General features: G+C 42.4%; 1 protein-coding gene across 3 annotated transcripts in view; it reads right to left on the bottom strand.

Annotated features, from left to right (window-relative positions):
• hipk2 (homeodomain interacting protein kinase 2) overlaps positions 1-14120 on the bottom strand; it is a 98785-nt gene that overhangs the window by 59494 nt on the left and 25171 nt on the right. For all 3 annotated transcript variants that reach the window (XM_053622796.1, XM_053622798.1, XM_053622799.1), the window contains exon 2: positions 10070-11219. In XM_053622796.1, the coding sequence (XP_053478771.1) occupies positions 10070-11219 (1150 nt within the window). The remainder of the gene's footprint in view (positions 1-10069; positions 11220-14120) is intronic.

The following is a 14120-nucleotide window of genomic DNA, read 5'->3' as shown; positions in this document are numbered from 1 at the left end:
ACGCTGAACCCCAAGTTACTCTCGATGGCAAGCTAGAGTCTTGCATTGCAGCTCTGCTACCATTAGTGTGTGAGTGTGTGTGTGAATGGGTGAACGAGAAACAGTGTAAAGTGCTTTGAAGAACTGCTAAGGTTAAAAAAAGTGCAGAACATTAACCATTTACCATGTCAGCATCAGTACCAGGCTCCTTTGTATCACAAAGACATGCACATACTGTAAAAGGACCTTCAGTGACCTTAAAGCTAGAAGCTGCTGATTAATTTTGTATAACAGCAGCTCTGACAAGAGTGCCGTCTGCAAGGAAAACCCATCCATCCATCCATCCATCTATTTTCTGTACCACTTATCCTACACAGGTTCACGGGCTAGCCTGGGGGACTTCGGGGCACAAGGAGGAGGACATCTTGGACGGGGTGCCAACCCATCGTAGGGCACAATCGCACACCAATTCACAGACAACAGTGCATGTCTTTGGACCCGAGGGGAGGAAACCAGAGTACACAGAGGAAGCCCCTGAAGCGCAGGGAGAACATGCAAACTCTGAGCACACAGGGTGGAGGTGGGATTCAAACCCCCAACCCTGGAGGTGCGAGGTAATTTACAGGCACATGCTCCACATAATCTAAGACTAATAATAAAATAAAATAAAAATATGTTGTTATTTTACAAAATACATCATACAATCTGAACATCTAACATCTAAAAAACAGAATCATTGATACAGAGACATTTATTTTGCATTTTTGGAAGGAGTCTCCAGTGTCAGTGCTTTGTAACAGTTAGACAGTTAGTTTCCGCCACTGGAAAGTCTTTAGGACAGAAAGTTTGTGCTTTCTGTTGATAACAGGAACTAACTTGTTTTGCGGACATTCCACAACGTTAAACATAACAATAAACGGATTTAAGTATGACATGTCATTGTTTAATCGAATAAAAAAATGTACTCATTGGCAGTGCTGTGGTCAGAGTAAATCACTTCAGAGCATACGTCCTCAGACCACCCCATCGTTTTCCCATAACAGCACGCTCTGTTGTGTTTCAGTCCTCACGCTAAGCAGCTGTGAACAGGATGATCACAGAATTCAGACTATGTGTGTCTAAGGTACATTACTATGCGTTACAGTTGAAGCAGAAATATAAAAAAAAAAAACATCAACAACAACAACAACAAAAATTTCAGATATGCATGCTGACCAGATCAGTTAGCGTAACGGCAGCAAGAAGTACTCAATCTCAACAAGTGCCATCTGTTTGCTGATAGACTTAGCAAACATCGGCTAATTAAAGTACGAATGCATGTGTGTAAGTCTTTTCATTCCCCATGCTACCCCACTACAGCTTAATGAGGATAATGTTGTGTGGAGAGACGCCTGGATGATGATCACACGTGGAGCAATGTTCCTTGGTTATTTATGATCTCGGCTTGTCTAATGGCTAATATATTCTCTTTGCGGGACAACCACCTTAGCTGGGTTAGATTAGTCAGAGATGTCAGAAATGCGTTTCCATGTTTCCAAGCTCAGCAGACTTCAGCCTTATTATCTTGGTATCATTAGTATGTACGAGAGTACTTTAGAATCTTAACCCACATGCAAATACAGCAGAGACAAGACCTATAATGCATGCAGCAGAGACCTCAATTTAGCCTCAATCCTAGCTCTATACATATACTCTATCTCATCTATTCTCTCTCATAATAGTACTGAGCTCCTTCAGGCTCTGAAGACTCTATTCGCTGCACTGATAACAGCATGCAGCTGCAGTGGATGGTATTTGTCCGCACACTGACCCCAAAAGCGGTGCAGAAAACAGCAACAGTATCTGCACACACGCAGTCTTTAAGGTTGACATGTTCTTTTAAGTTTTCCGATGAAAGGAGCTGGACTCGGTTTAATGAGAAACACTTTTTTCCACCAGACTCAGGCCACTATAATGGGCCTGTCCACAGATAAGCAGACATTCCAGGCAAGGCTCATTGCATGCAGCACATTTCAAATGCTAACCACTTTAATTATTAACAAGGATTCAATGCATGGGTAATTATTTTTCCAAACAAAGTGTGCCCCAAGCCCAAACTGCTGCAATTTGATCTATGGTGATACAATTCAGCAACGCAGAGCTTTTAATCATCTTATATTATTTATTAACCTGGGTGGAATAAGACTGGATGGCCGCTCAGTTTATGATAATAACAGCAGCATAAAGATCTCACAAGTGATGTGTTGGTGTCATAAATCGAGGGGAACTAGCTAGAGGGAGACTAGGAAAATCCAGTAGAAATCAAAAAACTATTGGATGGCATATTCATTTTGAACAGTGATGATTGACAGCACTGATTAATGTCACTAGTGTGTGGTCCACTGAAAAGAACAGGGTTAGTAATAGCAAATTGAAGAGCAGCAGAGAGAAGGGCAGTCCAGGCCAGATTCAAAAGAGACCTCAGAAGGGCCTCAGCTGGCACAACTAGCTGGGTCTGGTGTAAATTAGCCAAACTATTTACCCTTGTACGCACATTAGCAAATTCTTCCAATTGAGAAAACAAATGCATCTGCTTTGTTCGGTGGGGTTCATGGGAAAATGCACGGCTGCCTGAGAGCCAGACATTTGCTATGACCATGGCTGAGAGGAGACCTGACGAAAGAGGTCTGTTGACTCGTTTGCAGTATCCTACTGCCATTAAAATCTGGCTGCAGGGAATGACTTAAGAGAACGGCTTCCTAAAGATCATGGTGCTCCCATGTGAAATTGCACAGTATAAGTGGTGCGGTTGAAATAAAACAGTGCCAAACCAACATTACTGTTAGCAAAAGGCAAGCTCTAAAGTTTAAGTGAGGTCTGGAGATGTTCCATAGTTTACTTAAGTCTAGTGAAAAGATGAAAGGATAAATAATAAAAACGAAGAAAGATATCTGCTGCTATCAGTCTGTCAACTCAAAATCTAAAGACGCATTAGAAAGGCAAACTGCAAAGGCATTCAACAAGCTGTAAAGGGCAAACTTCTGGCTGAGCTGGCACAACACAAAGCTGTGAACATAATTACCATGGGGATGAAACAAAACCTTTGCGTGAAGTCCACTTAAATAGCCCTGCAAAGAAAAGGCAGCAGTGAACGAAAGCAAATGAATTGCTAATACTGTTCTACATAATCAGAATTTATTAAACCATATTTCCCGACTCCGGTCTCCTTCTCATTGATCTCAGAGTAATGGCGTGATATCAATGCCTGGCAAAATGACTTAGCAATCAGCTGAGTGTTCATATACTCGACTAACAGCAGTTAATTAGCTACTTGTCTCGTGCTCCAATGGTGAAGCGAGTAGCCTACAGACAAATTAGATGAGCTCTCGGTTATTACATTCCTGTCAATCATCTTCACAAGCGGTTGAGTGTCATCCAACTCATTCTTGAGAGAACCAGAATGAAAACATCTTTTTCGTTACCTCACCTGCCTGGACACCTTTTTGTTGTGTTGTATGGAGGAAATGTAATTGTGCAGCGAACTTGTTGTATGTTGACCTGCTCTCTCGATCGCCCAAGACAAATTTCTCCTAAGGGAGAAATAATAAAGGATGAACTAAACTAGCTAAAACCTCCTGTACTCCACCTCATAGTTCAACTGTTCAGATTTTCCCCCAATGTTGACAAAATGTCACCACTCACTAAATGAATTAGCATAATATTTTGAGTCTATGTGTATTTAATTCAGTAAAAGCAGTCAGTAAAAACGAACTCAGAACCACCCGTTTGCAAGCCTCATGGGTAATGATTCTGTACAGGTACAGAACATGTGCTTGCCAAAAGCAGACCCTCATTCTCACATTCAAATTTGGCTGTGAGTAACAAGATCCCACCGTTCTCGCACTGCAGAATAAAAAGACATCTTACACACGCTTGAGAGAACAGTAACTAGTGGCAACCTCATTCAGTAGTGTGCTCTTTAATACCTGCCTCAGATCTGCAGCAAATGTCCTGGAACGGCAGTTCATTTATACACAAGATACACAAGATAGCAGGTTCAGAGTGTGCCCATAGGGGCTCACTGTTATGGGAAAAGTGGATCAGGGTCTCTGTCAAATTCTAAATCTATCTATATGCATAAGGGTGTGTTTCAGTTACATGTTATGGCGTTTGGACTGCACGGTGCACCGTTAATCTCTGACAAGGATAGATCCTAATCTAGAAGTTGAGGGCTTTGCAATGTTGTCCATAAGGCTTAGATTTTGTTAAGTGCTGCAGAGGTCCATGGCCCTCTGGGTGTGAATCATGCCCATTAAGAGGACAAAGAATGCACTCTGTGATGTTTCTTCCTGAGGACATCCCTAGGGTTTGGCCACTGCTGCTCTCTGTCCTTCAGCCAGGGTTCCTCTTATCACACACACACACATACAAATACACAGAATCCACCAATGCTTATCCTTGTCTTATTGCAGCATAGTTCATTGCCAACATTAGCATTTTGATTGATGGGAGACAATAAATAGATCCCTGGATGGAAACCCTCTGGTTACTAGTCAAAATCATTAGTGCCTTGTTATTCATAAGGTAGCAAGGTCACACGCAACTGATGCATCTTTGAGCTGAATTTCAGCCAATGCTGAAAGGAAAAGTGCAGGACATGCCTTCTCCCCTTCCTATATTAAGGCTCTGACGTTTACAGGGTATTGACTGACATGCTGAGAGGCCATACTGTCTCTACCTCAGTGACCTCCGGCTGCCATGACTCATTCTCCTGAACTGAGCAGGACCCTCTATGTGCGTATCACTGTTGAGAAATGATGACAGCAGGGGAGAAGAAGAGACAGTGACAGAGACAGTGAAAGTACAGACGAGCTAGAGTAATCAGCTTCCCTCATTCCAGCCATAACCATGTAAATGTTGCAACATGGCTGACAGCAGCAATTTCACATAAGCCCCAAACTTTAATCAGAGCATACCGTGCACTTAAAGCCCCCCTTTTTTCAATTACAGATAAATGTGGTAAGGAAGCTTAACTGGGACATAGCAGTAATCCTCTTTTTTCTGGTCCTGAGTAATGCAACCAGCTTTACCTGTTACATCATTAGCTAGTGGACATGGCTGTGAGGAAAGAAGGAGTTCAGCTGATGTAATTTGAACAAGCAGGACTCTACCTTGGAGTCTACCCTGTAGAGATGGGAAGCAAAAAAAAAAAAAGGCCTAGAAAGTAGTGAAAGTGTCTCCTTTCCCAGCTATCATAGTGAAATAGCTTGCAAATATGGCATTAGAAATATGACATGGCATTCATTAACACATTCATTCAATCTTCAGTAACTGCTTTATCCTGGTCAGAGACATCATGGATCTGGAGTCTATCCCAGTAATACCATGCAGGAGGTGGGAATACACCCTGGATGAGAAACTGGACCATCGCACGGCACTATGCAGACACACATTCGCACCTAGGGGCAATGTAGAGTAGCCAAAGCACCTACCAGCATGTTTTTGGGAGGTGAGAGGAATCCGGAGTACCTGAAACAAACCCATGCAGACACGGGTAGAACATGTGAAACACCACACAGACAGTAACCTGAGCTCGGGATTGAATCAAGGACCATGAAGCTGTGTTGTGGCAATAGTACCCATTGTGCCAGCACGATGATATGGCATTACAAGCTAACTCAAGACATACATAGCTTTGCGTAATGTCATACTGTATGCCCAGCTTAAAGTTACCAAATCACACATATATGCAGCTTACCATCGTTGAGCAAATGCTTACTTTGATTAGTATTGCTCAGTTTTTTTGTGTCGATATAGATGAAAAATCTATATTTGAAGTGTAGCTACAGCCTCCTGATGTAAGCTCTTAGATCCAATACAGCACAAACGCTCATGTCCAATAGATCAGATTCCATCAGAACAGACAGGCTGAGAACTCGCAGTGAGTAGAGCCTGTAAAGATATGAAGATCAGCTGATTGAGTCTGAGCTGCCAGTGCCAGCAGTCATTTACACAGAGCTTTTATAGCGAGTAGGGGAAAAGAAAGCGTAGGAAAGAAATCTCTAACTCAGAAGTACTCTGTCTTCCACAATCACTGTTACAGCTGTCAGCACATCTTAAAAAGAAAATGTTTGGAAACCAGGCAATAGTTAAAAGATATATATATATATATATATGCAAACAAGGGACATCCTGTCATATTAGAGACCATGGGTAAATTGCCCAATGGATTTAAGAGCCAGGGCAGAATAAATGACAAGAAGAAGCAGAATGAGTAAAACATGCCTTTATGTAACAGTGCTTCGGAAAAGCTTCTTCATCCAACAGCAACATTTACTCATCAGAATGTATGAATGAATTGCAAAGGCATTGCTTGTCCACAAATTACCCCACCATCCCCTCCCCACCACCCTGCTTTGCTGATTATATACCATTTACAAACCAATATAGATTTATAGGACTGAGACAGACTGAAAGAATAAGGAATGCTGGCTTCCTCTCCAGAGAGGCTTCTCTCTCTCTCTCTCTCTCTCTCTCTCTCTCTCTCTCTCTCTCTCTCTCTCGTGGTCTCCTTCTGTGCCAAATCAGCAGGGAGACTCACTGACTATCGGTTCTCAAATCTGATCTGAGATGGGAAATCAGTCATGTATTCTCAAGGAGCTTCAACAGTGGCATCAATTTATCATAGTATTTGCAGTACATTCTTACAAAGATCTAGCCTTTCTGTTGCTCACACACCAGAGTGCTCACAATTGAGAGATAGGGGAGAGAGAAAGAAACAAGAGACAGAGAGACCCCATTTTAGCTGAAGAAAACCTCTATTAAACAGACGGTATGTGCCAGAAACGGTGTGATCGTTCCGTGAGGAGGTGAAACCTGTAGGAGGCTGCTCCACGTGGGTCACTGCTGGGCGCTGAAGAGTGTATGAAAATGTATATATGAATGTAGCTCTTAGAAGAGGCTAAAAAATGAAGCAAAAGCCCATGGATCTATGGGATGAGGGTTGACATGGATTACAGTCTGAGTGAGGTCTGATCTCATTCTCTGATTTGATCTCATCTCGTTGAGCTACAATATTGACAGACTACATAAAGTTGTTTATTCTTGGAAAGACCAGACAGACACAAGGCTGGTAAGTGCTAACTAATAAAAGTCTGCTCAGTGTCAGATGTATTTTGCCTCTTCGTCCCTGCCAAGACGAAATTAAGGGGATCATCCTTTCTGTGTACTCCCACACAGGACAAGACTCACGGCTGCTGGTAATTACACTTCACAGCCCACTCTTTGCACATAACTGACCTTGTTCACCCATGTCTCGCTATAACGCAACACATGCATGCATGCCCAATAATCATGATATACAGATAGATCCATAAGTAAGAACGTTTTGGCTCTGTACTCTAGCACATTAGATTTGAAATGACATGACTACAAACTTAAAGTACACACTGTCAGCTTTAATTTAAGGGTTTGCACCAGGAGAGTAATCCAGTCTGAAGTAGAGTGTATACTATGTCTAGTCCCCCTCACAACAACCCCACTTGAATGCATCAGTCATCTTTAATTTTTTTGTTTTTTAAAGGACAGTACAATATATACAGCATTATTATAGAGGATGCCAGTAAATAGCACTATAATCTGCTGCAGGCATAAACCCTGATGTTTTCTGTTACACAGTAAAGCAAATGTTTTAGCTACTGTAACACGCCCTATAATTATCCATCACACTAATAATGTTTTTTTTAAATTACATTTAGTTGGTAATTTATTCATTCATTCATCCTGAATAACCACTTTATCCTGATCAGATCCGGAAGGCTATCACAGGAACACATCCAGGAATACACCTTGGATAGATGCAAAGCACACAGACTCACTCACATAGGGAAAATTTAGCTGATCCATCTACAAGCATGTTTTTGGGAGGTGGAAAGAAACCAGAGAACCCAGAGGAAACTCACATGGACATGGGGAGAACTCCACACAAACAGTACCTGAGCTTTGGATCGAATTGGGTTTCCTGGAGCTGTTTTGTGGCAACACTACTCTCTAAACCAGCATGCCATCCTAGTTAGTGATTTATCTGTATCAACATTCACAGAAGGTTCCGTTTCAAACTGAACCGGTCTTAGAAAGTAATTAAATGATTGTTGCTTTATAAAATCTACATGTGTACTGATTATCAGGGTCAGAAATGAACTTTATTTAATTATTTTTATTATTAAGGGGCAGTATTTGCCCTCTAGAGTTGATTTTCTGGGGCATTTATTATCTTCACGAGTGCTTTTTTCTTCTTCTAACCATATAAAATGTATCGAGCCAATTCATTTTCCATGACTCGATAGTAGATGTGTTCACAGTGGAGTTCGATGTCTCTGGTGTTTGTGTTGTTGGAGTGTTTGATGATGTGTCTGGGTTTGCATGGCTGATTTTATTCTTTTTAATCAAAAACCGCTCCATCTTTGCTGTGCATTAACGACACTCACGTGACCGCACGAGTCACAGGATGCAGACGGACATGCAGAGATACAAAAAACAAAAACAACAACATAAAAACGTATATGCGGAGATTTCAGAAATATTGCGTGAATTAACCTAGATCTTTTATTTAGTATATATAGTATACCAAATGTTTCTAATAGAAAACAGGAATTAAGTACGGGGGCTTGTTTTTGCTAGATCTAGGGCATTTTGGTCATTTTCGGTGGCATTTTTGCCCTGAGCCTCCGTTCGTTTCCGACCCTGGTTAATACATGACCGGATATTCAATTGTGTGACCATGTTTTATTCTCCCTGGTCTGTTATTGATTTAACCAGAATTTGATACAGCACGAAATTTGCGGCTATTCTATGGATATATGCACAAACTCATATTGACTAAAAGCATTATATGCACACAGCACAGCTTTTGTGGTATTCTGAGTTTGCATGTTAACAGAACCCCATTTGACAATCCTTTTTTATGTATAAGTATTTCCTTTTTAATTGACCAAAAGTAATTAGTCTAATGGTTGCTCATTTTCTCATAACCCACTATGTCCCTATGTTATTAGTTCATGCAAAAGCGAGTGCAGATTCAAAATAACAACATCAAAAAATACTGTGTCACTGAGCAATTATTTATAGACTGCATTGTATTTCTACAGATGACAAAACTGCACTGCACCCCAACAAACTGCAGAGCAACAGCCAAATATATGCCACTTCTACAAATATACTATTTTAAGCAAATATTAAGAATAAATATAAATGTATCTCTGAAAGATCTCGACTAAATGAGGACAGAACAGTTCATTAAATGCTCATCTGCACTGACCCAGTTTTTTTTTAATAGCTTGTGATTTTCACGCATATACGTTCTCCAAAATAGTGCTTGATGCAACGTTCAATATTTCTACAGGCTTGAAGCAAGATTTAAAATGTTCCAACAATTTTTTCCACACACACACACATACTCCCAAACAAGACATTTACCATGTTAGGATTCTGATCTCATTAACATTAATTAGTAAGACTGGCCCTTGCATCCTCAAAGCAACACCTCAGAAAACAAGATGCACATCTGGCGGTACTCAAACTGATGACCTCAGAGGTTTTCTTGCACGATTATGTAACTTTCACACACTCAGGCTATGATCTGAAGTGACTCAAGCAGACCCCAACAATGCAGGCTTCTGTTTTAACAGTCCTGTCTCCTGATGGAATCCTCACCTATTCATTAAAACCCAAACACAGCTATATCAAAATTAAAACTGAGAGTGAAGAAAATGTCAGTGTTTAAGCGAGTCATCTGTTTCTAATGTTGGCGTTCTGGTGTGGATTACAGCGAGGCATTACTGCAGAACTTGGTCTGACCCCACATCCTACACCCCTGGGGAAACAATTTGCAATGACGTTAGGGTCAGGGGAAGGAAGGGGCATGTGCCTAAACGCAACAAGCCCAATTTTAAGGCTGCTTTTCAATGGCCAATTTGTCTAGGCTGCTTTTCTAAAACGAAAATGCCTTAAACAAAAAAAATAAATCAAATAAGATCACACATAGTCCACTTATGAAAAGCAAATAAAGAACATTTTGTAAAAGATGCTGAATGTAAACCACGAACTGTCTTACCTATAGTATCTGGACTGGAGGTAAGTGGAGCAGACAGCTTTGGACACATGACTGGCAGAGCCAAAGTCGATGACTTTGACTCTGTAAGGTTGCCGAGCAGGATCCACCAGCATGATGTTCTCAGGCTTCAGGTCGGCATGAATCAGACCCAGGCTCTTCAGCTTCATCAGCGCTGTAGCCACCTGCTGCAGAATGGGCCGGATGTACTTGAGGGGCAGCGGGCTGAACTTGTTCTGCTTGAGGAAGTCGTACAGGTTCTGCTCCAACATCTCAAAGACCAGGCACGTGTGGTTCTTGTGCTGGAAGCACTCGTACGCCCGCACAAAGTTGTAGTCATCTGCACTCTCTGTGCTAAGGCGTGCCAGGATGCTGACCTCAATCTGGCCCTGGCGCGCGTATGATGGGTGGTTCTTCAGGATCTTTATGGCCACAATCTCACTTGTGCCACGCTTCCAGCACTTCACCACCTGCCCGAAGGTGCCTCGGCCTAAGAACTCCAACACCTCATATGTGTTGGTCATAGAGCACAGAACCTCATGCTGCAGGAGCTGATAGTCCCCCTCGCTGTTGGCACCACTGGTCTTGGATGTGGCTGTTGTGGAGGTGGTGGCCACGGTGCCCGTCGGGCCGCTCTGGCCATTGTTCTGGAGCATCGGTGCTGCTGGAGGCTGCTGCAGCTCCTCCACCACGTGCACGCTGCTTCCGCTGCCGTTGTTGTTGTCCAGCTCCTCACTCTTGCGCTTAAGCCCACATCGCTGGTACGTATCCAGCAAGCTCACAGTGCTGCGACGTGTCAGGTTGTGTCCTCCGCTGCCACTGCCACTACTGCTGCCCGTGCTCCCCAAAAGCTGGCCAGCCACCCCAGACGTGCTACTTGCCGAGGCAACCACAATGTGGCCAGAGCTGGCAGGGAAGAGGAGAGCCTGCTCGTATGGCAGGGAGGAGTTGGACACCTGGAGCGACGCGGCGTTGAGGCCCACGGGGGCAGCAGACACGCTCTGCTTGCTGTTCTGACTGTAGACCTTGCTGTGTGTGCCGTACCCTGTCATATCCCAGTTGCAACTTTGCTCCACCTTCAGTTTCTTCACGCTAAAGAAGGCACTTGACTGGAGAGTGTGGGGGGAAAAGACTTGCACTTGCGAGGCCATACCTGAAAAACAACAGAAGGGATGGGGGGGAGATACCAAGAAGGGTGAATATGAGCCTGGATAGAAGCTTGAGTGTAAGCTTTAAATAAAAGCTGTACATGCCAAGGCAGGCCAGTGTAAGAGTCCTGATGCTAATTTATTGCATAGATTCTTTGCCTTTCATATTTCAGTTCATCTCGTGCCAGTTTTCAGAGTAGACGCTAATGGTACAGTACAAGTGTCTGCTTCAGGGCAGCATCTGGTCAAGTCCTGGACAGACATCAAGGTCAGTTAGAATACAATAAATAGACCTCCACAAAGTAAACCACCGAATGTGCACTTGCTGTCTTGCTAGTTGATCTAGATCCATAGTTGATGGGCTTGTGCAAGAAAATGAAGAAAAAGATTCATTTACTGTTTTTAAAACGAATGTATGCATTGATGTGTGTGTGTGTGTGTGTGTGTGTGTGTGTGTGTGTGTGTGTGTGTGTGTATGCCTGGAGGACAGAAACAAATTGATGGATAGATGTAAAAATGTTATTTCTTTATATAGGAGGCAACTAGAGGAATGATTTAAATGTGTGCTACTGATATATGTAGAGGAAATACCATTTCTATACCGCTCCCATAGGGAGCTCTGTAAACAGCCTGATGGTCCATCATGTCAGGCCTTATCAAATCCAAGGCTTTAGAAAGTCTAAAGGAATGACTGCAATTTCCTCTGAAAGGACGACGACTCGGCCTGTGCATGTGATGCACTGCACTATTTACTTAAGGGGCAAACACACGGCTTTTATAGACATATCAAGAAAAACAACCAAGAAACATTTGAACTGTATCTTTACCTCAAATCCGAAAAAAAAACAAAACAAAAAAACAAACACACACACAACAAAAGCAGAACACTGGAGCTCCTGGGAACTCTCGGCTTCGAAATAAGCAGCGCTTCTCCAAGCAAACAACAGCCCAAATATAGCCCTCTCAAACTGCGCTGTTTGTAGCACTAAAATAATGATTACAGCACAAGCAGGATTACACAAAGGGGATGCAGCACTGCTCTACTTACAGATTCGCCAATGTGGACCAAATTAGTGATCTGACAAATCAAAGGTACCTCCTGCGGACACTGTGAGTCATGCACACAACTCTCACACACCTGGAGAACCAGCTAACTGACACAGGAGTCTGCAGTACACACACACACACACACACGCACACACAAACACAGCAGGAAAAATTCATATTGCATTAGACAGCCCTTTTTTCCCTCTTTCTGTTTTCTTGTGCCAGCAAGTCTCAATTATGCTAATCTATTACCTGCATGAATTGAATTAATTCACATTTCTGTGAGATGAATATACAAGTGATGCTCTAAAGCCTGCTCCCTCGCCTCCTGTAACTATAAACTATTCTGCATCAGTGCTGACTCTGTGGCATAAAGACATGCTGATGAATTAAACCCACAACTAAGCCATAGATTGTGTGTCCTGATTTTGAGACATGCAAACACTACACTTTTGTATAAAAATAAAAAATCAGGTGAAACATGTTCAAGTTAGTAAATCTAATGCAGCAGTGGCATTTCTACAGATGTGAATGCATCTACACATTAAGCTTTGTCAGAGCAGAATTCAGCCATACACGGGATATTTCAAACAATATGCTCTCTATATAATGGCCGGCCATGAAAAAAACCACTTTCCCACTGCGGCTTATGAGAACATAAGGAATCTCACTTGGTTTAAGGAATTCCTGGATGCAAGGACATTCCCAGGGCAGGAAACAGAGGGAGGATGCTTAGCAGGGTCACTTTGTCATTATTATGCATTTCTGAATTGTGCTGATAGCTACAGTTTCAAAACCAGCCTCCCATTCGGGCACTCCCTTTCCTCCTTCTTTAATCGCACATCGCTTTTCCTCCTCTGCTTGTTCCTGTATATGAGCGGTGTCAGTTCTGACAGGCTCACTGATACTACAGTCCTCTGCTCTTATCCTAAATGCCTGAGGATATTTCGGTTGCTTTTAAACTTGCACTCTACGTTCCATGTTTCCGCCTATATAGTATAGGCACTAAGATCTATGTTAGCATGCTGATGAAGCAAGTAAAGAAGAACCTCTGCTAGAGCTATTAGGAGCACAATCCTAAATTAATCGTATAATACGCCGGGATAGATGTCACTCATTGGATTATGTTTTTCTCTGACAGGACGACTCTAAAAATAAGTTGGATGTGCTTGGTAGTGGTGGACGGCTATGAGTACATCTTTGTGTGTTAGAAAGCCAGACTGTGAGGCAGTAAGTCCACAAAGACCATAGCCCAGGGGTCATCAACTGGTGGATTGTGTTCTGCATACGGACCAAGCAAATTTCGGCGGACTGAAATGAGTACCTGAAAATATACTTTAGCAGAGCTAATAAACATATGAAACAAAACTGACCATAGTTCAGTGACTTTACTTTTCTAAACTAAACACGAACTAAGACGGTTTCTGTACCAGATCCTCTGTTGAGGCTTATCCAATAACATGCATTTATGTAAATTATTTAGCTGCAGACAGCTTATTTAAAAAAAAGTTGAGGATGAAAGCAATGTTTAAAGACACCTGGACAGAGAGTGTATGCTTTTATTCTGCACTTCAATTTCAAAACAGATGTCTCATCTGTTCAGAGTCCATACAAGTAGTCAAAAGTGGTAAGGTGAAGCACCACGACAAAACAAAACATAACCACTTTGTGCTGTCTTATTTACAGCCATAACCTAATCATCAGTGGTTAAGCATTAAAAGATAACATTCAGTCATATTAGTTGCTCATCCGAACCTTTGTCCATCCATCCACCCATTTTCTGTACCACTTATCCTACACAAGGTCACAGGGAGCCTGGAGACTATCTCAGGGAACTCAGGGCATGAGGCGGGGGACAC

This window comes from Ictalurus furcatus, chromosome 4 (assembly GCF_023375685.1).
Source record: "Ictalurus furcatus strain D&B chromosome 4, Billie_1.0, whole genome shotgun sequence".
Lineage (NCBI taxonomy): Eukaryota > Metazoa > Chordata > Actinopteri > Siluriformes > Ictaluridae > Ictalurus > Ictalurus furcatus.
Note: the sequence above shows the minus strand (reverse complement) of the source record. Positions and strands in the feature narration are given on the sequence as shown.